Source organism: Sorex fumeus, unplaced genomic scaffold, assembly GCF_029834395.1.
Source record: "Sorex fumeus unplaced genomic scaffold, SorFum_2.1 ptg000011l, whole genome shotgun sequence".
Lineage (NCBI taxonomy): Eukaryota > Metazoa > Chordata > Mammalia > Eulipotyphla > Soricidae > Sorex > Sorex fumeus.
Window position 1 is genome coordinate 3896859 of NW_026606068.1, and position 23684 is coordinate 3920542.

Sequence of the window (23684 nt, forward strand, 5' to 3'; positions counted from 1 at the left end):
TCCAACTTCCTGTTTCCTTTTTTTAGCTGATTCTCCAGTTCTGCCTTTTCCACAGTACCAGTTAATTAGATCATCTGATGAATAATCTTTTCCAATAACCTACCTGAACTTAGAAACACGATCTAGGGTGGAGATAGCAGTGGGTTAGGCATGTGCCTCGCACAAAGCCCAACCCTGGTTTGATCCCAGCAGCACATATGGTCGGTCCCCCAAGCATCACCAGAAGTGACCCCTGAGCACAGTGTCAGAAGCAGCTTCTGAGCACTGGGTGTGGCCCCAAACCTTCAACCCTTCCCCCTCCACACACAGGCACACACAAACTCAGAAGAAAGTGTGCACCTAATTTCCATCTGTGTCAGTTCAGGATTTGATGGTTCAGTTCCTTTCGTCTGAATGAGATTCCACTGAGCGTGTGGATATGCTGCCTTTTCGTTATGCATCTACCGACCAAAGGTCATCGCGATTGTTTTCAGTCTTCAGTGATTATGAATAACCAAATGTATTGTTCCTGTGGGTACTCAGCGTTAAGAACAAATAAACCAGAGTGGAAGATATCAACTGATCACAGTAGCTTATGTCCCTTCCCAGGACCAATCTTTGCAGCCTGGAAGTAAGCAGAACCTCTGGGGTTTACTGGCATCATAATCAGGGTCCCGCTGGAGACCAATGCCAGGGCTGGGGAGAGCAGGCAGGTTAGTGGGTTAACCAGCCGGGCCTGGGCCCGAGCAGGACTGATGGTGGAAAAGTGACCTGTACCTTGGTCCAAGCGAGGCTGTGATGGCAGAAGTGATCAGTAGGTGCTCTAGATTTATTTTTTGCTGCAGGGCATCCCAAACAATGCTCAGGGGATCTGGGAGCCGCCCCCGGCCGCCCCAACCCCCAACCCCCCCACTTCGTGACAGCCAGCAAGCAGGGCCAGGCAGGCAGTGCTCTGACCAGAGATGCAACTGCAGGGCTACAGAGGAGGTGCTGAGAGGGCACAGGATGCCCAAAGAGATCCATAGGCATGCAATGCAGTGCTTTTTTTTTCCCCCGCTTTTTGGGTCATACCCAGCAATGCTCAGGAATTACTCCTGGAGGTGCTGGGGGACCATATGGGATGCCGGGGATCAAACCTGGGTCGGCCGCATGCAAGGCAAACGCCCTACCCACTGTACTATTGCTCCGGCCCCATGCCTTAAGCTTTTGAGCTACTTCCCAGCCCTGTTTTTTGTGAGGAGGGGGCTAGGGCCACACCCAGCAGTGCTCAGTTTACTCCTAGCTCTGTGCTCGCACTCCTGACAAACTCAGGAGACCACACCCAGGTCAGTCATGTGCAAGGCAAGCGTCTTACCCGCGGTACTATCGCCTGGGCCTTCATCTATTTTTAAACAGAGGTCACACCGGGCAGCCCTGGGGCCCAGCGCAGGTCCAGAGCCAATCCCAAGAGACTGGCCAGCAAAGCTGGTGAGATCCCAATGATGGAGACCAGGATGATGCCCAAGTCTGTGGCCTGGGAATCTGAAGGGCCAGACTGCCAACAGCTGAATATGGGGTGGGGGCCCCTAAAACAGGGCGATGCTGGCAGGCGATGCCTGAGTCCAGAGACAGGTGTGGGGCGGACGCAGAAAAACGGACTATTCTTGACCACAACCACTGCCGAGGGCCCTCGAACAAGAGAAAAGGTCACGAGCAAGTTCTCAGAAAGCAAATGGGGCTGGACTGGTCTGAGTCATTCCTCCTTAAGAGAGAAACGAACGGTTTCGTGATTCAGAGAAATCTGTCGAGATATCACTCTAGGCTTCCTGGCTGTGAAAGCCCAGTGGCCTGTCTGTTCTCAGAGAATCAGATTCCCTCCCAGAGGGAGGAGCTGCCGGCGGGCAGGCGGGTGGGCAATGCTGGGACCGTGCTGAACACAGTCCTGGGCCTTTCAAACCACTGCTGCAGGCATGAGGGCTCGCGTTTGACAGGGAGAGGAAACTGAGGCAGTGTCCAGCCCAGGTTTCCAACTAGGGTTTATTTGAGTTTCCGATATTACCAGCAATGATACAGGGGGTAATTCAGGCGAAGATATCACCTTAAATACATCGGAGAAAAATCCTGCCCAGTCTAGCACGTCTTCCCGCTCCAGCAAACCAGCATCAATGAGCACAAGGCTGAGAGCAGCATGAAATTAAAGTGCTTTTCGCCACGCTTCTTACAGTCTCTCAGCGGTATAAATTTCACTGAACATAAGAAGCTCAAAATCATATTTCATGCCAGGGGCTACCTTAAAAAATTCATGTATGGTCTTTCAAAATTTTTTTTTCCAAAAAAGTAAAGTTCTTGGAGTTGTGGGACACCCACTTCTCCCCGCATGCTGAGCGTGGCCCCAGCAAAACGCTTTCCACCGTTTACTTGGCGTGGGGGACCGCGGGATCCTGGGGTGCTCGCTGTGTGGTCGCTGCCAGCGCCAGAGTCAAGGCCATGTCTCTGCTGTTTGTTCTGGACGTCCTTTGGTCGGGGCGGAGAGGGTTCCGTCACCTGATGGTGAGGTCACTTGGCCCTGAGTTCTGACACCTCGGACACAGGGACCCAAACCCACCTAGGCTGGTCGCAACCCCCCGCACCAGACAACAGGAAACGGTTCTCGGTAAATCAGGTGGCGTGCGTCAGCAGTGGCTCCTGGGGCCAGGGAGGCGGGAGGGCTGTAGTTGTCACTGGCCTTAGCATCACTAAGTGCAGGGGGCGGTGGCCAGGACGGAGAAAGAGCACAGGGATGAACAGGGATGCCAACAAGCCAGTGGGGTGGGGCCCACGGCCCACGGCCTCGGCTGTACAGGCCGTGGCTCACCTTCCACCACCCTCCCTTCTACCACGTCCTTTCACCATCTGGACCAAAGCACCTTTCACCAAAACCCAACCCGGACAACACAGGCCAGGGGCTGAGAGCAGAACGAGGGCCACAGGAAAGGAGGGGACGGCCCTTCTCTCGCGGACACCACCTGCCTGGGGACCCTCCACAAACCACAGTCCTCGGTTTCTCCGAATCCAGCTTCCCGCACCCTCGGACCACAGCAGGCTGGGCCCCACCATCAATGTGTCTGATGGGCTGTCTGGGGACAAAGCAGCAAAGCTGAAGGACAAGTGACATGAGCCACAAGTACTGGGCCTAGTTCTGCTGCCAGGGGAGAAGCAGCCGGCACCCCCTCAGGTGACCAGGGCCAGTGTGTGCATGTGTGTGTGTGTGTGTGTGTGTGCTTGAGTGTATGAGTGTGTGTATACATGAGCGTGTGTTGAGTGTATAATGTGGTGGGGAATGGGGTGTTTGTCGAGGGGCTCCTGCAATACGGCAAAGTCCCCGGACCTTATCAAGCATCAAATGCTCCCCCATCGGGGGACCCTGACAAAGCCAAGGCCCCGGGGTCCACACTGTCCACGGATCATCGTTTAAAAGTCGCCTTTGGGGGAATGAGCCAGAGGGTTTCCCGCAACAGCAGGCGAAAGAGGGAGAACTAGCATCTAGGGGCTCGAAACGGTGGAGGCGGGGACGGGGTTGCCTCTGGCGCGGCCCGCGGCCACTATCTGCTGGGCTGCAGGTACTGGTGTGTGAACATGTTGAGCTCGCTGTCCAGCCAGCCGGCTTTGTTCCTGCGAAGAAAGGGCAGCTTGGTCATGGGCACGGGGCCGCCAGGCCTGCAGTTCTCACTGCCAAGTGCTCCTCTGAGGGCGCTGGCTGGCCCTGCCTCCAACACAGCAAAGAGGAAGTGGGGTCCAGAGAGGACCGGTGACTCCCGCTGGTCGTGGAATGGGCTGCGGGTGCAGCTGACAGGGACGCTTTTCTTACCGTCAGCCCGAATGGCATCACGCTAAATCACAGTGCGGCCCCTGATGTGCTGGGAACTGTTTCCTTATCTGTCTGGAAAGTGGGGTGCTGGCCAGGGCCCTTCCCAGGGTCAGCCGTGTCTCCGTGGCTGGCAAGCAGCAGACCCTCCACTCCCACCTACATACCCTGAGACTTGCCAGGGCCTGTGCACAGCTGTCCCCAGAGATGCCTTCCCAGGACACCCTCCCCGGTCAGAAGCAGAGAGCCCAGGGACCACACAGGCCACGCGGACGCGGCCCCAGCCCAGCGTCGCACACCCAGCCTCCGACCCCGCTTCCCAGGGCACACACGTCGGGCCGGGGCCTAGGCTCAAGAGAGGCGCGTCAAGAGTACAGTGGGCTGTCAGCACACAAGGACAAGTGATGTCGGTCAGAAGTCCCAAACACCTCGATTCTCGCCAGACCCACCTACAAGTGCCCCACAGACCTTGGCGGCAGTCACCCATGTCTCCGGGACCCAATCCCCAAGGCCCATGAGATTGGGGGTCCCCAGGGACCTCCGCCCCTCCACCGAGGCCAGGCTCACCTGAGCAGTTTGGCTTTGCTCTGAAGTGAATTAAGAACCTCGATTTTCTTGTTCATGGCGGCGATCTCCTCCTCCAGATTCTCCCGGGTGACGTCAACTTGCTGGCAGAGATGAGCAAAGGTTCCGGAGAGTTCCCTAAGGGGCAGAGAGCCGGGATTGATGGGGGCTGGTGGCGGCTCCGGCTCCTTCCATCAATCCCACCCAGGGTCAGGCAGCAACTGGCCCTTGTGTCCTCTGCAGACTGTGGTTCGGCTAAGTCCCGCTGCCCCTGCTGGGTCAGAGACCTCAGCACAGGCTCAGCTACTACCAGGCAAGAGCAACTGGCCCTGTGTCCGCACCCTGCAAGGACTAGATGAGGAAAAGGGAAACCAGAGCCGAAATCAGGACCCCCAAATGCAGCCATCCCTTCCCACTGACCTCAGATGTGCCAGCAAGAGCGGGCAAAACAGTCATTCCACTGCACACCCAGCCTGGCAGGGTGGCCTTGAAAACACAGGTTTTGAATCCAAGACGCCGGGAATTCAAGTCCCAGCACTGCCAGGAGGAACCCAAGGCACACCCAACTGTGACCCCAAAACTAAGCATTTTCCCCTCCTTGGTGTTGGGCCACACCCTGAGGTGCTCAGAAATCACTGTCGGAGGAACTCAGGGGACCAAAAGTGCCGGGAATCGAACCCGGGTCAGCCATGTGCAAGATAAGCACCTTCTCTGCCATACTAACTCTCCAGCTTCCAAAAATAATTCTAATTGAGACAATTTTTTAGTAATTATGTAAGCAATGGCCCCATCTCCCATCTCTTCTTCCCTTGAGCCCAGCGGCCTGCAAGGTCACATGTGGCTCAGGACAGCCCCGTCTCCCCGTGCCAGCGCAGGGCCGGCAGGCGCCAGTATGCTGGGGACCCAGCCGTTTCCGGGCCGGGGACACTCACTGCTGCACTTGGTGGCTGCAGTTGGAGCCCGTGTAGCTGATGATGAGCTGCAGCTTCTCGCTGGCGTACTCCACAAACTGGCGCTTGAAAGCCCGCTCCTTGGCCTTGGTGGTCCAGGTGAGGCGCTCGTACACGTACAGGAGGCCGTAGAGGCCAAAGGAGAGGGCGATGAGGCGCCAGCCCACGGCCTTCCACACCTGGAGGGGGCTCAGGCTCAGCCGCCGGCCGCCCAGCCCTCCCCACCCTCCCGGGGGCCCCTCCCACGCGGGCCCGCCACTGACCACTCCGCCGACCACGAGAATGCCCATGGAGGTCCGCGACGTCAGGGAGGCCAGGCCTGTGACCATGGACACCATGAGCTCCTCCTGGGTGAGCGAGCCCTGCGGCAGCGGGGGCATGCTGGGGTTGGCGGGCGTCAGGGGCAGGGGCCGCGGCACCTGCGGAGACAACGGGGTGAGGAGGTGCCTGCCGCAGGGTTCAGGGCTGAAGATGGCTGCTCAGCCCGGAGGGCAAATTCCGGAACCCAGGTCTGCACGTGGCCATGGATGGAGCTTCCACGCACCTGCCAGCCAAGGTGGGCGCCGGGGCAAGCACAAGCAGTGGTCTCCGGGGGGCTGTGCCCAGACAGTGACAGGCCCGGGGACGGGGAGCCCAGACAGTGACAGGCCCGGGGATGGGGAGCCCAGACAGTGACAGGCCCAGGGTAGTGAGCCCAGGAGTGCACGGGCCCAGGGCAGGGTTCCGGGGCAGGTCCTCCACGGCCAGAGCTGCCGTTTCTACCGTAGGCCGGGGAACGGCTGCGGCAGGGCTGCTTCTGCTCCGAGGTGCCCTCGCTGCTGCCACAGCACCCAACTCTCCCCCATTGCCCCCAATCACACTGAATATGACACTGCACACGGGCTGAGAACAGTTTCTTGGAGCCAGCAGGTGCCAGGGTCCCTCTGCTCCCCCAGCGTCCCTCCTCCCCCACCCCAGCACCCGCAGGCGACAGCAGAGCTTTATTATTCCTGGCTGGGGCCCACACGCTGTGCTCAGGGCTACCCCCTGGCTCTGCGCTCAGGGGTCCCTCCTGGCGGGGCTCAGGGGACTGTCACGTGGCGTCAAGGACTGGGTTCAGCTCAGGTGCACGCAAGGCTTGTGTGCTGCACTTACAGTCTCTGACCCTCGACCTTAACCGCAACTCGTGACGTGTGCTCAGGCAACTCCTATGTCACCCACATTTGTAACATTTGCTGTGGGACCACATCTCACAGTGCTCAGAGAGTCCGGCGTTTTCACTGCTTTCTAGCCCTGGGTTTTGGGGGACATTCCCTGCTGTGCTCGGGAGCCAGGGGTCCTTCCAGTCAGAAGTGACCCAGGGCAAACAGCCTGGCAGTGCTCAGGGGCTCATGCAGGGTGGGGTTCAAAGTCGGCGTGTGTCTCCACCCCTCCTGGCTGTGTTCTAGCCCTCGCTAAATCGCCCAAGTCTAACAGCCAATACAGAATGTGCATCACACAAAGCTTTGTGGCATGGACCCTCACCATGTCTATGTCATAACCCTCGGCGCCAGGGCTCCTGGCTCTAGCAGAGGTGCGGGGTGTGGGGGGGGGCCTCCTGGCTCTAGCAGCGGTGTAGTCTGCATGGGGCCCCGACTGACCTGGTCGTTATAGCCCATCAGGGCTCGGCGGCTGTTCTTGGGACCCAGGAACCGATTCACCAACATGGTCCACCCGAGAGAAAAGTGGAACTCGATGTCCTCCTGGAAATCCGCACACAGCTTGTCACAGTTGAGGTCGTAGCTGAGGGAGAAGCACTGCCGGGGGACCAGCATGTCCAGCTGACTGCGCACGGACGCCGGCAGCAGGGGCTTCAGGCCATCTGTCAGGGGAGGGGGGTGAGAGTGTGCATCAAGACAGGCTGGCGAGCGCTGTGTGCGTGCACATGTGTGCAAGTGTGCAAGTGTCCATGTGCCGGGAGCTACACCTGGGGACTCAGACATGGAACTGTGTGTGTGTGTGTGTGTGTGTGTGTGTGTGTGTGTGTGTGTGTGTGTGTGAACCGAGGGACCCAGTATGTGCCTACGAGCCCCACTCTGTGGTTTCAGGGGACCCTCTCAGCCTGTCAGTCTCCATGGTAACACAGGACTCCCTGATGAGCTCACACACATGCTCCAAAAGAGGGGACTGAGGTGACACAGATAGGAGGCCGCTGAGCCCTGATGGGCTATAACGACCAGGTCAGTCGGGGCCCCATGCACACTGCACCCCTTGGGAGGCTGGATTCTGGCCTCCCAAGCCCATCTCTGCCCTTTTGGTTTCAGGGGTGAGGTGAGGGAGTTGGGTCGCACCCAGTGGCCCTGGGGATCACATGATGCCGGGATGGACCCACGGCCCCTGCAGCCTGCGCGCGGCACTGACCGATCATGTCCTGCTGCATGGCCTGCAGCGAGCCGGCGATGGCCGTGGAGCAGCGGTCAGACATGTTGCGGCCCAGCCCCTCCTCGATGTGGCGGTGCAGCTCCTGCGGCAGAAACAGGCCCGCTGCGAGCCTCTCCCGGGCGCTGGAAGTCCCACAATGGCCGCCCCCCCGAGGGCGCTGAGCCGCTGCCCAGCACCTGCCGCCTGACTCACGTTCTTGTAGACCTTGAGCACCACCGGGGAGGGGTGGAAGTCCATCTGGTAGTCGTCCACCAGCACCGAGAGGCGTCTTATCTCCTCGGCCATAGCTGTGGACACCTGCGCGGGAGGAAGTGGGCGTGGATTCCGGGCAAACGGGCACCACGCTGCCCCCCAGAGGGGCGAGGGGACTGTTCCAGGCCGTCTGCCCTCAGCTGTGCAGGGGGCCGGCTGGTCTTGGGGACGGCTGGTGGAGGGGACCCGCGGTTCTCAGGGACTGGCTGCTGCAGGGACCGTGGGCAGCATGCCCGGGGAACTCTGGGAGGCCGAGCCAGGCCCACAGCCTCCTGCTGGAGGGCAGAGAAGCCCCTCGGAGGGCAGGGAAGCCCCTCACCTGCCGCTCCACCTCCTCGGTCATCTGCTTGATGCGCACTTTGTAGTCCTGCGCCAGGAGCTCCAGCTGCTTGTCGATGAAGCGCAGCCGCTCCTGCCGCTCCTCGCGCAGCTCCAGGCAGTACACCCTGCGGGACCCGGCGCTCAGCGGGGCACCCGGACCCCCGCCCTCGGGGAGCCCACCCGAGACCCTGGCCATTCTCTGGGGAGCCCAACCCGAGCAGAGCCGCTGAGTGCACGACCTGACCCCGGGCAGCCACCCCGCAGAGAGCCACCGCTGCATGCAGCTGTGACCCTAGTGGGGGCGCGAGGGATGTGACGAGGGGGGAAGGTACCATCAGGTGTTCGCTAACGGTCCTGCCTGCCAACGGGGGAAGTGCTCGACCTCACTGTCTCCTGGTCAAAAAGACACGGGCCTAGAGGGTGGCCCAGCCCAGGGTTCAACCCCCGCACCAAACATGCAAGAAGAGCGGCCCCTCTCCCCAGAGCCTGATCCACGTCACCAACGATTAGGTGCTGACCCCCGGTGTGGGGGCAGAGCGAAGCTCACACCTGCACCTCTGGTGGGACTACGAATGGGTACAGAATGCCACAGGTGAGACCAGCAAGGCACCTGCCCTGCGTGGACAGGCCCACGTGCAGATCTCGCGAGGGTCCGCGTGCAGAGGTCTGGGGGACCAAAATGGCATGCACAGCAAAGGGTTCTGGTCATGCTCAGGACCAAGGAGAGAGTCCAAGGGCTGGAGCCCAGGGTCCGACTCCCTGTTCACACAGTCCCCCAGCACTGCCAATAGTAATCCTAGAACCACTGGATAGCCCCTAAATTTAAAAAAAAAAAAAAAAAAAAAAGGACCGAAGCTCTAGTACAGCAGGAAGGTGCTGGCCTTGGGTGAGCAAGCCAGGCCCAATCTCCAGCCAGGACTGATCCAAGAGACAGGAGGAAGGTCCAAGCACCAAAACTGTCCTATGAGGCAGAAACATGTTTTTGTTTGTTTGTTTGTTTTTGGGTCACACCTGGCGATGCACAGGGGTTACTCCTGGCTCACGCACTCAGGAATTACTCCTGGTGGTGCTCGGGGGACCATATGGGATGCTGGGAACCAAACTCGGGTCAGCTGCGTGCAAGGCAAACATCCTACCCGCTGTGCTATCACTCCAGCCCAAGGCAGAAACATGTTTAGAGAGTTCTCTACTCTCCTCTGCATGGCCCACCTCTGCAGGCTGCGGCTCCCGCCTCTGGACGGCTGTGCCGTCAGCACGGCCCAGGGCTAGCGCCTGGGAAGGGGACAGCTGGGGAACCCCAGGGCTCACCGCTGCTCCTGGGCTGCCACGTGCAGGGAGTCCATGATGAGGCGCACGGCCTCCGCGATCTGCTTGGCACGGACCGTGTGCTGCTCAAACTTGGTCTTCACGGCAGACTGGGAGATGCACTCCTGCAAGGGGGACGGGGAGCTGAGCGAGGGTGGGACACTGCAGGGACCCCTTTGAGGGGGGCACGCACCCGGGGACTCACCTCAAACCTCCGCTCGAAATTCTGAAACTCGAACATCCTCACTTGGAAACCCTCGGCCAGAGCGCCCCCTAGGGGAAGTGTGTGTCAGTCTCGGTTGCTCCCAGACCCCGGGCAAGCCAAGAGCTGCTCCCGAGGATCCACACGTCAGGTCCCTCTCAGCAAGATTCCACCCCAGGCGCGGCGCATGCTCTGTGGCCCCGAGCCCCAGACTCTGCAGGGACCCCAAGACTCGGGCACCAGGCAGGCAGAGACCCCAGCCCGTGCTCTCACCTCCTTCAGGCATGCCCTGGGCCTTCTGGATCCGCGCATTGAGCACCTCCTTGGCAGACACGAAGAAGATGCGGTCTCCGGCCTGGCCTCGGTCTACCACGCCCAGCTCATCCACCAGGAAGCCAGTGCAGCGCTCCATGTGCTGGCGCCGCACCTGGGCCAAGAACACAGCAGGCTGGGACGGCCCCTCTCGGCCCCTCTGGGAGCCAAGGGCTGGGTCCCCGAACAGTCTGTCCCCACTCCGTCCCCCATCCCCTGGGGGGGCGCTCGGGGGACAGCGGCAGACATGCTGGGCAAGGTGCAAGGCTGGAACCTAGTTCTCACCTTGTTCCCCGGAAGGAAAAGCACCTGGGGGGTGTCAAGAGACCCAAGCCCAGGTTTGCAGCCATGCGCAGCCCAGGGACCTGGGGCCTGCCCCAGGGGAAGCCCCTTCATGGAGCCCTGACACCAAATTGAAAAAGTAAAAATAAAAAGCAGCCGAGTTGTGGAGGCCAGTGACAGGCACTACCCTTTGTGCCTCAGACACGGATCCCGTCAACCATTCAGGGGCCTCTTCCAGGAGGGTGAAGGTGTGGACAGAGGTCCCTGCCCAGGGTCACTCTGTTAACAGCACCTTCTCCCCCAGTGTCACCATCTGTGACCCCAAAGAATACAGGGGTCGCTCTCTACCGTCGCCCAGCGTGCAGCCAGGACAGCTGGCCCACGGAGACACCCACCTCCTCCATGTACTCGGGCTCCGAGGCAGATGCATCCCAGCGGTTGTTGAGGATGAAGATGTTGGGTCGGGACAGGCGCTCGCTGACCTTGTGGAAGAACTGCTTCTCCTGGGGAGACAGGGCCGAGGTCAGGGGGCATAGGGTAGGGGTCACAGGGCAGGGAGCACAGGGCTCAGGATGGGGGCCACAGGGCAGGGGGCACAGGGCGGGAGGCTCACCGTCTGCATCAGGGTGGACTCCGAGTTGGCCACCAGCACAAACACATCGGCATCCAGGCAGAATTTGTCAATCCAGCTGTCCAGCTCTGTGGTGACATCGATGCCAGGGCTAGCGGGGAGGAGCCAGGGTGGGTGAGCACCAGGCACAGAGCACGCAGGGCCACCCGAGGAAAAAGCGGGGGGGGGGTCGGGGAGGTTGGAGGGTGTCCCCAGGGAGGGACTTGTCCCTTCACTACATAACCTCCAGAAGGTCGGAAATGTGGCTGTCGCACCATCTGCTACCTATCACACGCATCACACATCACACTTACTAGTCACCTTCACATCACACACATCACAGTCACCTTCACATCACACCCATCAGTCAGCCTCAAAACAGTCACATTCATATCACACTTTCCTTTCACATGCATCACACATTCAATTTTGTACCACACATTCACCATACCACACACTTTCTTCGCCTTCAGACTCCATGTATTCGCGTCCATATCACATTCACTGTATCACACACGTGCTCACTTTTTTTTTTATTATAACGTAGGAGCACTGCTATGTGTTTACCTTTGCATCGCACACATGTTCACCGTTTCATGTCACGCACATGTTCACTTTCACATCACACACATATTAAGTCTCCTATCACAGACATGCACCTTCACATCACACGCATCTATCACCATCATAGAACCCTTTACCCAGAGCTATGGGTCCCTTTACTTTGGAGAAAAACAACTCAGGGCAGTTTGGGGCTTTTTGGGAGCCAGAAAGGCAACTGCACCTCTAAGTGTGATCGGAACCTTGTGATGTGAAGTGTGATGAGAAAGCCGCAGGAGAAAAGCCCCCAAGACCCCACTGCGCCCAACACACACAGTGCTGGGCCAAGGCCGAACCCCTCTGCTTTTCTGGGGGCCCCGCTCATCCCGAAAGAACACCACTGAACCATGGACATCCTCAGGCCCTCGACCAGAGGCACCTGCAACCCAGCCTGCAGGAAACGAGGGTGCAGGAGGCCAGTGAGAGGCAGCCAGGCCTGTGTGAAGGCAGGAAGGGGCCAACGGCGGGCACCGTGGTGGTCACCCTGCGCGGCCCGCCTACCTGTCCATCAGCACCAGGTCATCTCTGAGCAGCGAGCACTTGGAGTTGGGCCACATGACGCTGACCAGGCTCCCGGCGTGCAGCTGCTCGTCCTGGTGCAGGGCGTGGGCCAGCTGGTTCACGGTCTGCGGAGTGAGACAGGGCATGGGCAGCTGGCGCCAAGGGCAGAGACCCCCATTCGGACAGCGGTCTACAGTCCGGGTGGCTGGCCCAGGGTCCACGTGCACGGAGGCGGCCCCCAGCCCCAAGCGAGAACCCCCTGGCTTGAGGGGGATTAAAACCAGCAAGCCCCCAGCCAGCGTGCGCAGTCACCCTTGGCTGAAGGTCCCAGCAGAACACGCGCATCCGCCCCCCCAACTGCAAAGACAGTCGTTGCCAAGCTGCCTGGAGATGCCCTGGGGACTGCAGCCTCCGGGTTCTACGCCTCGGAGGTCCCGGGGCCCCTCACGCCTTGGCCAGAATGACATTCCCTGTGGCAGCGCCCCCACAGCCCCTCACCTTGACGCTCTTCTTCTCCTCCGAGCCCTCCGTCAGCAGGAAGGCCTCGTGGCCGTCAGTACCCTCCACCCGCAGGAAGCAGTTGGTGGTGTGCCCGATGCCCGAGGGCAGCACCTTGTCCCAGAGCATGGCATTGATCACGGTGCTCTTCCCGTTGCTCGTCCTGAGGGAGGGGTGGCCATCAGGGAGCTGCCGGCGTGGGCAGCCACACCATGCCCCGTGGGCACTATGCCCAGGAAAACAGAGCAACAGACACCCCAGGGGTTGGGGCAGAGGTGCCACCTGGCCTGTAGGACCGGAAGACCTGGGCTCCACAGAGTCTCCCAGGCTGGCAACTCCCTGCTATCAGAGGCCACCAGCTCACTCCCAGGGCTCAGGGGCCTCAGCTGAATGGCCAGTGTCAGATCTCCGAGCAGCCCTCCTGGGGGCCCCGGCATCCCAGATGGTCCCCCAAGCACTGCCAGGAGTAATTTCTAAGTGCCGAGTCAAGAGTAACCGCTGAGCACTGCCAGGGATGGCCCGAAAACAATAAAAAAAATAAATAAATAAATAGGGTTCTTTTCTGGAGGTGCTCAGGGCCCGTATGTAGTATCAGGATGGACCCCAGGCCAGCCACAGGCAAGGCAAGCACCTTTTCTGCTGCACAAGCCCTGAGCACTGCTGGGTGTGGCCAAAAACAGCAAATAAACTGGACTGGGCAAAAAGAAAAGCTTGTGGGGCTGGAGAGACAAGACAGCAGGCAGAGCACTTGCCCTGCACGTAGCCAGCCAGGGTCCGACCCCCAGAGCCCCATGGGGTCCCCTGAGCCACTAGAGATGATACTGAGCACGCAAAAGCGTGGCCCCAAAACAAAAACAAGACAGGCTGGAGAGATGGTACAGCAACCAGGGTGCCGCCTTGCACACAACTGACCTGAATGAAAGCGATCCCCGGCGTCCCATATGGTCCCCCAAGCCTTGCCAGGAATGAGTCCTGAGCACAGAGCCAGGAGTAAGTCCTGAGTACCACCAGGTGTGGCTCAAAATTTAAAACTTCTTTAAAAAAGGAACAAAAAGAGCAAAACTTCCATGCACCGGAGAGCACAGGGAGGAAAGAGTGGAGAACATCCCGGGGGGAAAAAAATCAGGAAAGAATGTCTCTGGGGAACATTCTGCAGGGCAAAGAATACCTATAACTGAACAACAGCAACAATCTTTAATAAAGGATACAAATGACAACAATGTGGCTCAGTGCCAAAGCACATACTTGGCATGCCTGAGATCCCAGCACATACACAAAAATAGACACAACAATGGTCCGTTGGGCTGGAACGACAGCACGCAGGGAGGCGCTTGCCTTGCACGTGGCAGACCCAGATCGGATCCCCAGAATCCCATATCGTCCCCCGAGCCAACCAGCGCCAGGAGTAACACCCAAGCATTGCTGGGTGTGGCCCCCAAAACAGACAAATCAAAGAAAGTGTCAGATGGCACAGGAAGAGACCCAACATCACAAACCACCAGGGAAAGGCAAACGAGAAGCACCGTCACACCTGGCCGCCATCTGGACGGCCTTCCCCGGACACTGAAGGCCAGACGGGGAGCAACGCCAATGGGGGGTTCAGAGCCACGAGCAGAAGCTCCTGGAAGGTCCACAAGGCCTGTGGGATGGCCCACAGTGTCCAGGGTTTGGAATAACCAGGTCCACGTGGCAAAAGTGGGTACTGTGCATGCAGGGAGCCAGCGTGGGAGGGCGCTGACCCAGTAACTGACCTGCACTAGCAGGAGTGGGCGGTGCAGAGGGCCAACAGGGCTCGGACACCTCACGGGCACTGACCCGGGCTCCAGCCCCCGGGAACTGGCTGAGGATCACTGGGAGCGGCCCCCCAGCCCTCAGGAAGACCCTCCCCCCGTCATCACCACCATCACATCCAACACAAAGGGCGGGGTCCACCCCCTTCCCTTCGAGGAGCCAGAAGTGGACGTGGGCTGTGACCTGTCCCGTGGGTTGGGTCTGGCTCCGCTGGGCAGGAAGGAAAGCGGCCAGAGCAGTAGGACAGGAGGCGTTTGCCTTGCACGTGGCCGGCCCAGATTCGATCCTTGGCACGTCACATGGTTCCCCCAGTTGGCCAGGAGCAACTCCCGGGTGCCGAGCCAGGAGTCAACCCTGAGCACTGCCGGGCGTGGCCCCCAAACAGAACACAAACAGAAATGGAAGCTCCCCAGGGGTGGACTTAACCGACCACGAAGAACAGCAAAGAGGGCGACCGTACTGGACCGCTGTTGGGGGCCACACCCAGCTGTGCTCAGGGCTCGCTCCTGACAGGGATCGGGGAACCACAGAGGGTGCTCGGGATCGAGCCCTGCGGGCCGTGTGCAAAGCTGGCGCCCGCCCCGCCGCCTCGTGTCTCTCAACACTGTTAGAGACGAGGGCTGGGGCTGCGTGGCCGGCAGAGGCTGAGGGCTCATGACTCACCGGCCGAAGAAGGCCACCTTCATGTGCCGCCGGGCCAGCACCTCACTGATGCCCCGGACTTTGGACAGGTAACCTTTGACGTCCAGGACCTGCTCCTCCGTGGTGACCGGGTCCAGCTCTGCATTCCGGTAGGTGTCTGGAGGCAGAGAGCAAACGCAGTTAGTCCCCTCGAAGGCGGGCTCGGTCACACGTGTGCCCTGGCCCTGCAGCTCTTGTAGGCACTGGCCAGAAGGAGCTGGACGCCAAGTTCCAGAGCCACGATGGGCAGGTCACCGCTTCCGTGCTTTGGGCCTCAGGCCACAGAACCCACCCGAGTCTAGGACCCTCACCCTGGGAAGGAGGCTCGTCACAGAGGTGTCTGCCTCTTCTGATAGCCGCAGGAGCCCCCAGGACCAAGCCACCAAGAGCCAGGAGGGAGCAGGCCAGGACGTGGGAAACCCCTGACCCCCACTGCCTCCTGGTCCCATTCAGCACTCACCACCATGGGGGTTCTCCCGCGGCCTGACCCCTTTGCACCATCCACTCGATCTGGGCCTGGACACTGAGCATCTGCCCAAGGATCCCCCCTGCCCCCTCGCCATACCCCACAATGCCTTGGGCGTCCAGCGTATTCCCGCTGGGCCCGAGGCCTGGCCAAGCGCAGCCCAAGCAAGCCTCCCCTGCCCCCTCTAGGCTGAGCAGAACCTTTGAGCTCATCAGGACTGTCACTGACCCCGGCACGAGCAGATACAGCATCTGCCCTCAGCCACAGGGACGCGTGCAGAGAGGGGTGTCAGCAGACTGTGCCCAGCGCCCTCTGCTCCCCACACTGGGGCTCTGTTGCCCCCCGCTGCCCCAGTGGGTAAGGGATGGTGTCTGGGAGGTCGAGGCCCTGCCAATCCCAAGGGTCCAGGTGGCCACTGGCCTGCAGCTCCCCCGTGCAGGGCCTCTGTGCGGGTGGCGTTTCGCCAGCTGCCCACGGCGCCCTGCAGCTGAGGCTCCAGGGAAATGACCAGTCCCCGGCCCAGACCTGTCAGCATTCCTCACAAGGTGTGTGTGTGTGGGGGGGGGGGGGGACGACTCAAGGACGGTGACAGTGAAAGAATGGACACTGGCACACAGTCCTCACTGTCCTTCCGGCTGCCCAGGTCAGTGGAGAGGGCAGGGTTGGGAGCTCCAGGGGGTGAAGGGTTGCCAGTCCCATTCCCGCACCACATGGTTCCCCCAGGGCTAACGGGTGGGCCCCAGCACCTCCTCAACCACCTGAGCACCCACTGGGAGCCCCCAACTGATGGAAAGGGGAAATGAAAACACCCGCTCCAGAAATCCCCCTTCACACCACACTTGTCACCACGGCACCTCCAAGTGGACCGCTCAGGGGTCAGTGTGGGTTCTGCTCTGGGGGGGGGGGGGGAGGGAAGCAGCGGCCTGGCCAGCACCCCCCAACCCCTGCAGAACTAACCTAAACCACTCCATGCTATGGTCCCATCACTTTCACTCTCACGGCTGACCCAGGGTCCACCCCGGGGCCCCGTGTCTACCTGGGTACAAAGATAAGCCCGAGTGACAACTGGGTGGGCTGCGGGGGAGATGGACGTGGAGCCCCCTGTCTGATCATGGGTTTCCTGCAGAGGGCGCTCATCTCAGGAGCTCCCCGCACCTGCATGGCACCCCCAGTGCTGGCTGCCAGGAGGCTCTGCAGGAGGGGTCAGAAGGAGGTCGCCATGGGGGGAGGGGGGCAGCACTGAGCCAGGCACACAGGCGTGTCCTGACTGGGGGTGCCAGCAGCAACACCGCACCCAAGGTAGGGAGCACGTCCCCTCCATCCCCACCCGCGCCTTCGAACCTCGCCAGCTGCACACACGTGGACTCACACCCCACCCCCCGCCCCGGTGCCATCCGAGCCCCAGCGGGAGGGTATCACAGGAACCCCCAGCAGAGCAGGGAAGCATGGAGAGGGTCACACTCGCAGGCAGTGCCCCACTTAGAAACTAGTGGAAAAGGCGCGGGTGACGCAAGTCTCCTATTCATAGTCCTGTCCCGAGCTAAAAATACCCCACGGGGCAGCCACACCCAGACAGGCCCCACAGGCACCGGCACAGGCACCAGCACAAGCACGGCTCCTTCCCACCTTCCCAGGGCTCGCCTAATCCCTCACCTAATCCGAGGATTAGAGGGAATGGAAGAGGCTGGAGCAGCAGGGAAGGGCGGTTTTTCCTCCCTCCCTGGGGAGGCCCGTCCCATCTGCTGCTTCTGCAGCTGGGAGCAGGCCTGGCCCCTGGGCCCCGAGTCAGAGGAGGGCGGCGCGCAGGGGTGGCTCTCACCTTCCAGGAAGGTGGCGCTCTCCTGGATGTAGGCCCCCAGCTGCTCGAAAATCCCATTGATCTTCTTCTTGGCGGTGACGAAATGCTTGAGCGGAGACGCATTCACCTCGGCCATGTGTCTCTTGTCCTTCTTGCCCGTGACGATGGAGTTGCATGGAGAGAAGAGCAGGGACATCGCGCTGCAAGAGACAGGAACACGGGGCTGGGGACCTGCCCGCCGGGCGGACACAGTGCTCCGGGAGGAGACCGACAGACAGCAGCCCGCAGACCAGCGCCGCTCCCAGGCCGGGCCTGTTCCTGCTGCTGCTCGCTCCTGGCCGGCTGGACGCGAACAAGTCCTGACCCCACCTCTGAGAGGCCCGAGAACCAGGCAGAGACGGGTTTTAGACGTGTGCCCCCCAACAGCAGACATACTCAAGGTCCATGGCCTCACCCTCAGCCCCTGCCATGGGGCCCCAACTCCTGACAGGCCCCAATCATGGGTCTCCCGTTGGCCGGAGGGGGAGAGGGTGATCTCTGAGGTGTGACTCGATGTCCTGACATCTTGGATGCATGTACAGGCTCTTCTACTGCAAACGTGGCCACTCAGGAATGGGAAACGAGCCCACTCCCCCCGGGACCAGCCCCATCGGCGTTGGCTCAGTGCCAAGGTCTGGAAGGCTAGGGGGCGGGGTGGGGGGGCCCTTCTTGCTTGTCAGCTCACACACATCTCCGCAGCCTTTTCTTTTCACACACCAACACACCAGAGCTGACTTCAAAGTCCTGGCGATCTCTGGATGAAGTCAAGAGGCAAACCACACAAACAGCATGCACGGGGGTGGCTGGAAGCCTGCCTGGCGCCCAGCCCGGGGCACAACTGCAGCCCCTGCAGACAGCGTGTCTGCCTCCCCCAGCACTGCCGAGCCATGGCCACTCCCTGCCGGGGCGAGCACACCCCAGAAACTTCCCAAGAGTGCCCCGGGCCGTGGGCAAGTGCTGAGCAGCGGGAAGAACAGGGCAAAGGGCAGTCGCTGGACACAGGCTCCCAGGACCCGGCCAGCCCAGAGTGAGCAGAAAGCCCGCAGGGAAATGGGAGGCTTCGCCTAAAGGGACGAAACACTGATGCAGTCCACTCGGGGACCGCAGAGCCACTCCTCCCTTCCCCTCGCGAACAGCTGTGAGCAAGTCTGTCCGCCAAGGCCAGGCCTCAGCTGCAACTTCGAAAGGCAGCAGAGGGGCAGAGCGAGACGACAGCAGGGAGGGCGGCTGGCGTGTATGCTGACCCGGGTTCGATCCCCGGTGTCCCATATGGTCCCTGAGCACCGTATGGGCCCTGAGTACTGCCAGGAGAGATCCCTGAGTGCAGAGCCAGGAGTAAGGCCTGAGCATTCCTGCGTGTGACCCAACGTCCTCTAAGCAGAAATTAAGAAAAGGGTCTGGGCAAGAGCAAAAGCGGCGCCAAGGGCGAGACCCGGGGGCCAGAGACGGTCTGGTCCAACCATGGCTGCACGGCTTCTGCGCGGTCAACCGAGCGACCCATCTCACGTGACAACCGTGGGCACAAGCACGACACTCCCCAGACTCAACCGTGAGCTACAAGGTGGTTTCCCAGGGTGTGACGCAACACCCATCACGAGATGCCCACAAACACCTGGTCAGCCTCCGGGGGTAGGGGCGACTCCACCCCCCAACGTGCCCAGAAGCGACTTCCCTGCAGGCAACACATTGCCTGAGCCCACTGGGCATTGGGAGCAAGAGCTTCTAACTTCTGATCCTCTTTGCAAGCCCAAAGGACACGACAGGGTCACGGCTGGGGAGAGCCGGGTCACAGCTGCAGAAATGGCTCAGAGGCTCCAGGGGGCCAGAACTGCTGCTCGTTCAGACCCCCCAGGCCTCTGCGAGGGGGACAGCACCACCCCCCACACACACACACTCCTGCACTTAGCCTGCAGGGGCAGGATTCTGGGGCGTGGCTGCAGGTGAGAGAACTCAGGGCCTCACGTGAGAAGTCTGCGCTTGGCCACTTCCACAATCTCCCTGGTCTGCTCACTCCTATCTCCGTCTCCACATCCCATCTGGGAAGTTTCCCAAGAGGATGGGCAGATGACAGAGCTATTTCTGATTCTACTTTCCTCCTCCCCGCAGAGAGAGATACAGTGAGTGAGTAAACATCCCTTCTAGAACCGCCCATCCGCAACACACAAACCTAGTTTCTCTCAAGAAGCTGGGGCAGGAGGAAGGGGCCTGCAAGGGGAGGATCGGGCGGTGGGGAGGGTCTTTGCCTTGCATGCGATTCCCAGCATCCCAGATGATCCCCCAAGCACCGCCAGGAGCTGATTCCTGAGTGCAGAGCCAGGAGTAACCCCTGAGCATCGCCACCGGGCCATCAGGTGCGGCCCAAATACCACCGAAAAGCAGCGTTGGGGGGCCAGAGATAGTACAGTGGGTAAGGCACTTGCCCGACAACCTGCTGGGTTTGATCTCTGAACGAAGAGTCAGGAATAAGCCCCAAGCATCACTGGGCGTGCCCCCCCCCCCCCCCCCGAGGACATCCCCTCTGAGAATCCCATGTTCACTCTTGAACACACAACCTCTCAGGCCCTCCACTTCTCTAAATTCCTTTCAGCAACAAATCATCCGGTGTCGCTAAAGAATCTTTGGGCTCATCATCAGTTTCTTGGTGCCTGGAGATGCACCCAGGGTCAAGAAAGCAAAACCTTTCCGGCTGAGTTGTTAATTCTTCAGGAAAGGGAAAGATGTGGACAAAAGGCCCCAGGTGGCCAATCTCACACACACATAAGCTGAACCACGCAGGGGCTTGGTCTGCTGGCTTCCCCCAACCAGAGTGGTGGAGGCAGCTGGGGCCCTTTCCTCTGCTCCCAAAAACTACGGCAGGACCCCCGTACATGGGCTGAGCGGCACGGGCCTGGCATCGGCCACACACCCAGCAGCTCGCTTCCCGTTCCCAGGGCTGCCCCCTGAAGCACTGCGGAGGCCTCCCGGTCTTGGCAGCTAGGGCACCATCTCCCAAAGTGCGCTCTGTGGGACTCTTCCAGGGGCTGCAGCCACAGGACAGTGGGGAGGGCGTTTGTCTTGCACGCGGTCAACCCGGGTTCGATCCCCGGCATCCCACATGGTCCCCTGAGCACTGCCAGGCATGATCTCTGAGTGCAAAACCAGGAATAAGTCCTGAGCACCACCAGGTGTGGCCCGAAAAACAAACAAACAAACAACAAAAAAAAAGGATTCAAGACTAAAACCAATTTGGAGGAATTGCACAGTGGGTAGGGCGTTTGCTTTGCACGTGACACGGGTTCAATTCCCAGCATCCCATATGGTCTCCCGAGCACCGCCAGGAGTAATTCCTCAGTGCATAAGCCAGGAGTAACCCCTGTGTATTGCGGGGTGTGACCCCAAAAGCTCCCCCCATCCCCCCCAAAAAATAAAAAACCTAAAACTGATTTGTGAAACACTGCTGGCTAAGGGTCCCCACTCCCAGTAGGCATGTACGTACAGGAAGCGCTCTGGGAAGGACAGCTGGCGCTAAAGCTACTGGCCTCAAGATTTCATGCCACCCCTGAAGAGTGAATCTCATCAGACCCTTCTCCGTCACAGCTGTCACCGTCCCAAGGCTCACACGCTTCAGAAAAAGCCTCATTCCTGATGGTCTCGCCACTCACTCGTCCCTCACAACAGCACGGAGGGCCCAGCACTAACGCACGTTAACCCGAGAACCGGAACAAACCCCAGTCAACACGGAAGCTGCCACAAGCGCTCCAAGGTCATCAAAAGCTTGGCCTCAACCGCGCCATCAGCTGTGGAGTGTTAGGTGTCCCGGGCGGAGGGAGGGCAGCGGCAAAGGGCTCGGCAAGGTGTGAGAGGTGCCCAAGCGCGGCCCCTGAAGCCACACCACCTCCTTACCCAGTTGTATGCACAGCCAACTCCTAGCAGGGAAAAGAAAACGGATCCACGGATCCACGGACCGTCTGCCGGCACAGCGGGAACAGAGGAGAAGCTGAGAAATTGAAACAAAAGAGCAAACAGGGTGAAGGGGGAGGAAGAGCAGCGGCTCAGGAGAGCCTGAGGAGGGAGGACAGCCTCTGCTGGGTGAGGAGATGGGGCATAGTGACCAGCAGATAACAAACAGGGGAGGGACGGGCTCTTCTGGCAGCCCGGGCAGCCCAGGCCCTCTCTGTCACCAGCCAAACCCTCCAGGGAAGCAGAGGACACATTCGAGTTCCCAGCCCAGGCTGGAAAAACCTCCAGTTCCGGGCAAAATCGGCCCCAGCCGAGACCGTGCTGCCCGTTGGATGGCTGGCAACGCCTCCGCGCACCCCGATCCCGTGTCTGGTGCCACAGCCACCACGTACTTTCCAGATGGTGAAAGACCTCACAGGGTGGGCATGACTGGCATCCAAAATCAGCGCGGACTCTGCATTCTTCTCCGTGCGGCGTCAGGGTGAAGTTGGCTGTGGTTTGTTCGGCCTCCACCGATCCCCGACCTGGAGGGTAGGCAAAAGGTCGCGTCAACAGACAGCAGCACCACACACACACACACCACGCAACGTGCCCAAGCGGACCGAGCGTCAAGCAAACTCATCCCTGAGGGAAGCTTAGTCATCGAGGCACTGGGGTGCACGGGAGGAAGCGCCCTGGGAAAAACAGGGCCAAGCCCAAAGGTGTCAAAACACGTGTTCAGCCAGGTGGTGTCGGGCAACGGGGCAAAGGCACATCTGCAGAGAGGAAAGGCGGGAGAGATGGACGACCAGAGCAAAGAAGGCTCGCGAGGACAGTGGAATCACACGCCGGGGACAGGAGAACAGAAAGAGAAGAGAAACTTACTGCAAGCCCACGCATGTGGGGGCCCCTGGAAAGCGGCTTAATTCTCCCTTCTACAGGGCGCGCCAGGGGCTGGGAACTGACACGGCTTATCAAGCGGCTGATACAAATGACCACGCTGGGAAGTGAGATAACGCTTCTCTTCCTCTGAAGTCCCCTGGCTTGGCATTAATCGGTCTTACCCCACCCTTGGAGGAGGTGGAAAGGGAGATCGGCAGAGTTCTTCGGCAAGGAAGGAAGAGAGAAAGCATCAAAATCAAAGAAACGGGCACTTGGGGCTGGAGTGATAGCACAGTGGGTAGGGCATTTGCCTTGCACAAGGCCGACCCAGGTTCGATTCCCAGCATCCCATATGGTCCCCGGGGCACCGCCAGGTGTCATTCCTGAGTGCACAGCCAGGAGTAACCCCTGAGCATCGCCAGGTGTGACCCAAAAAGCAAAAAAAAAAAAAAAACAGGAAACGGGCACTTGAGAATGTCTGGCCCCTGGGATGGGCAATTCTGGTTTCCATGCACTTCGGGGAGGTCGTTACTTGGCATTTTCTGGGCGCTTTCCGCTGTGTGGTCTAGGGAGGAACTATGGAGGAGAGGGGGGGGACACCCAGTCCCCAGAGATGATACAGCGGGATGGGCGCTTGCAGGCCGCCCACCCAGGCGGGATGCCCAGCCAGGAGCGATCCCGGAGCGCAGAGCCAGGAGTCAGCCCCGAGCCCTGCCCGGGTGTGGCCCAGAGAAAAAGCAAAAGTAATTAAACGGGAAGAAGCAGAAGGAGGAGGAGGAGAAAAAGGCCCAAGGGCCATAAGAAACCCCACAATCAAACCGTCGACCAAGAGGGAGCGCCGTGAGTGTCCCGAGGGGCGAGGGCGGTGGGGGACGGCCGGGGTGGACGCGGGCGGCCCAGCAAGTCCCGGTGGGGTCAGCAGATCGAGAGGAGGATGGGAAGGCGGGGAGGGGAGGCTGGAGTGTGGCCGTGATGGCCGGCGCCGAGGGGCTCCGGGGCTCCCCGGCCCCCGAGTCCCTGCATCCCGCCCCCTCCTCTTGGGGACCACGGAGGGCCCGTCGGCCAGGCCCCAACGCGGGGCCGGCCCCCTTACCCGTACCCCGAGCCTCCGGCTGTCCCCGAGCCCGCCGCCCCACGCCAGGCTGCCCCCCGAGCCCCCCAGGGAGTGCCGGCGGGTCCCCCCGAGCCGGCGCGCTCGCCCTCTCACCTTCACCTTCCCGGCCTCGCGGCGGCCATGATGCCTCCTACGTCACCAGTCAGCGCCCCCCGGAGAGAGGCGGGAGAGAGGCGGGCGGGCGCGCGCGTCACCGGTCGCCACGGGCTGGCGGCTCCCGCCCCGGTGGGCTCCGAGCGCCGACGGTTCGACCCTCCTGCTCCTTACGGGTCAGCGAGTCCCGCGGGTAAGTACCAGGAAAGGCGTCTGGGCGCGCGCGCTCGCCGCCAGGGCGTCCCAAGCCGATGACGTCAAGCCTCGTGACTCCCGGAGCATCATGGGAGTTGTAGTTCCGCG

At 60.6% G+C, this 23684-nt stretch overlaps 1 protein-coding gene across 2 annotated transcripts; it reads right to left on the bottom strand.

The window, feature by feature from the left end:
- Positions 1 to 1976: 1976 nt before the first annotated feature.
- MFN2 (mitofusin 2) lies at positions 1977 to 21837 on the bottom strand. 2 transcript variants are annotated; one of them, XM_056110903.1, is made up of 19 exons: positions 21706 to 21834; positions 21257 to 21350; positions 17357 to 17535; positions 15054 to 15189; positions 12600 to 12762; positions 12102 to 12226; positions 11004 to 11112; positions 10786 to 10893; positions 10070 to 10223; positions 9800 to 9867; positions 9598 to 9719; positions 8288 to 8414; positions 7909 to 8013; positions 7696 to 7798; positions 6936 to 7156; positions 5580 to 5735; positions 5299 to 5495; positions 4370 to 4504; positions 1977 to 3609 (listed from the first exon to the last, which is right to left on the bottom strand). In XM_056110903.1, exons 3-19 carry the CDS (start codon positions 17529 to 17531, stop codon positions 3540 to 3542), a joined length of 2274 nt encoding a protein of 757 aa, XP_055966878.1. In that variant the 5' UTR covers positions 17532 to 17535; positions 21257 to 21350; positions 21706 to 21834; the 3' UTR covers positions 1977 to 3539. The 2 variants fall into 2 exon arrangements, with proteins under 2 accessions (XP_055966878.1, XP_055966877.1); XM_056110902.1 differs by lacking the exon at positions 21257 to 21350 and having other exon boundaries at positions 21706 to 21837.
- Between the last annotated feature and the right edge of the window lie 1847 nt (positions 21838 to 23684).

Coding starts and splice junctions, on each gene's coding strand:
- MFN2 (XM_056110902.1), bottom strand. CDS start 17,531: ATGTCCCTGCTCTTCTCTCCATGCAACTCCATCGTCACGGGCAAGAAG. Junction 9,720..9,799: donor ATTTCGAGCGGAGGTTTGAG/GTGAGTCCCCGG, acceptor TCCCCCTTGCAG/GAGTGCATCTCCCAGTCTGC. Junction 4,505..5,298: donor TGCAGCCACCAAGTGCAGCA/GTGAGTGTCCCC, acceptor TCTGCCCCTTAG/GGAACTCTCCGGAACCTTTG.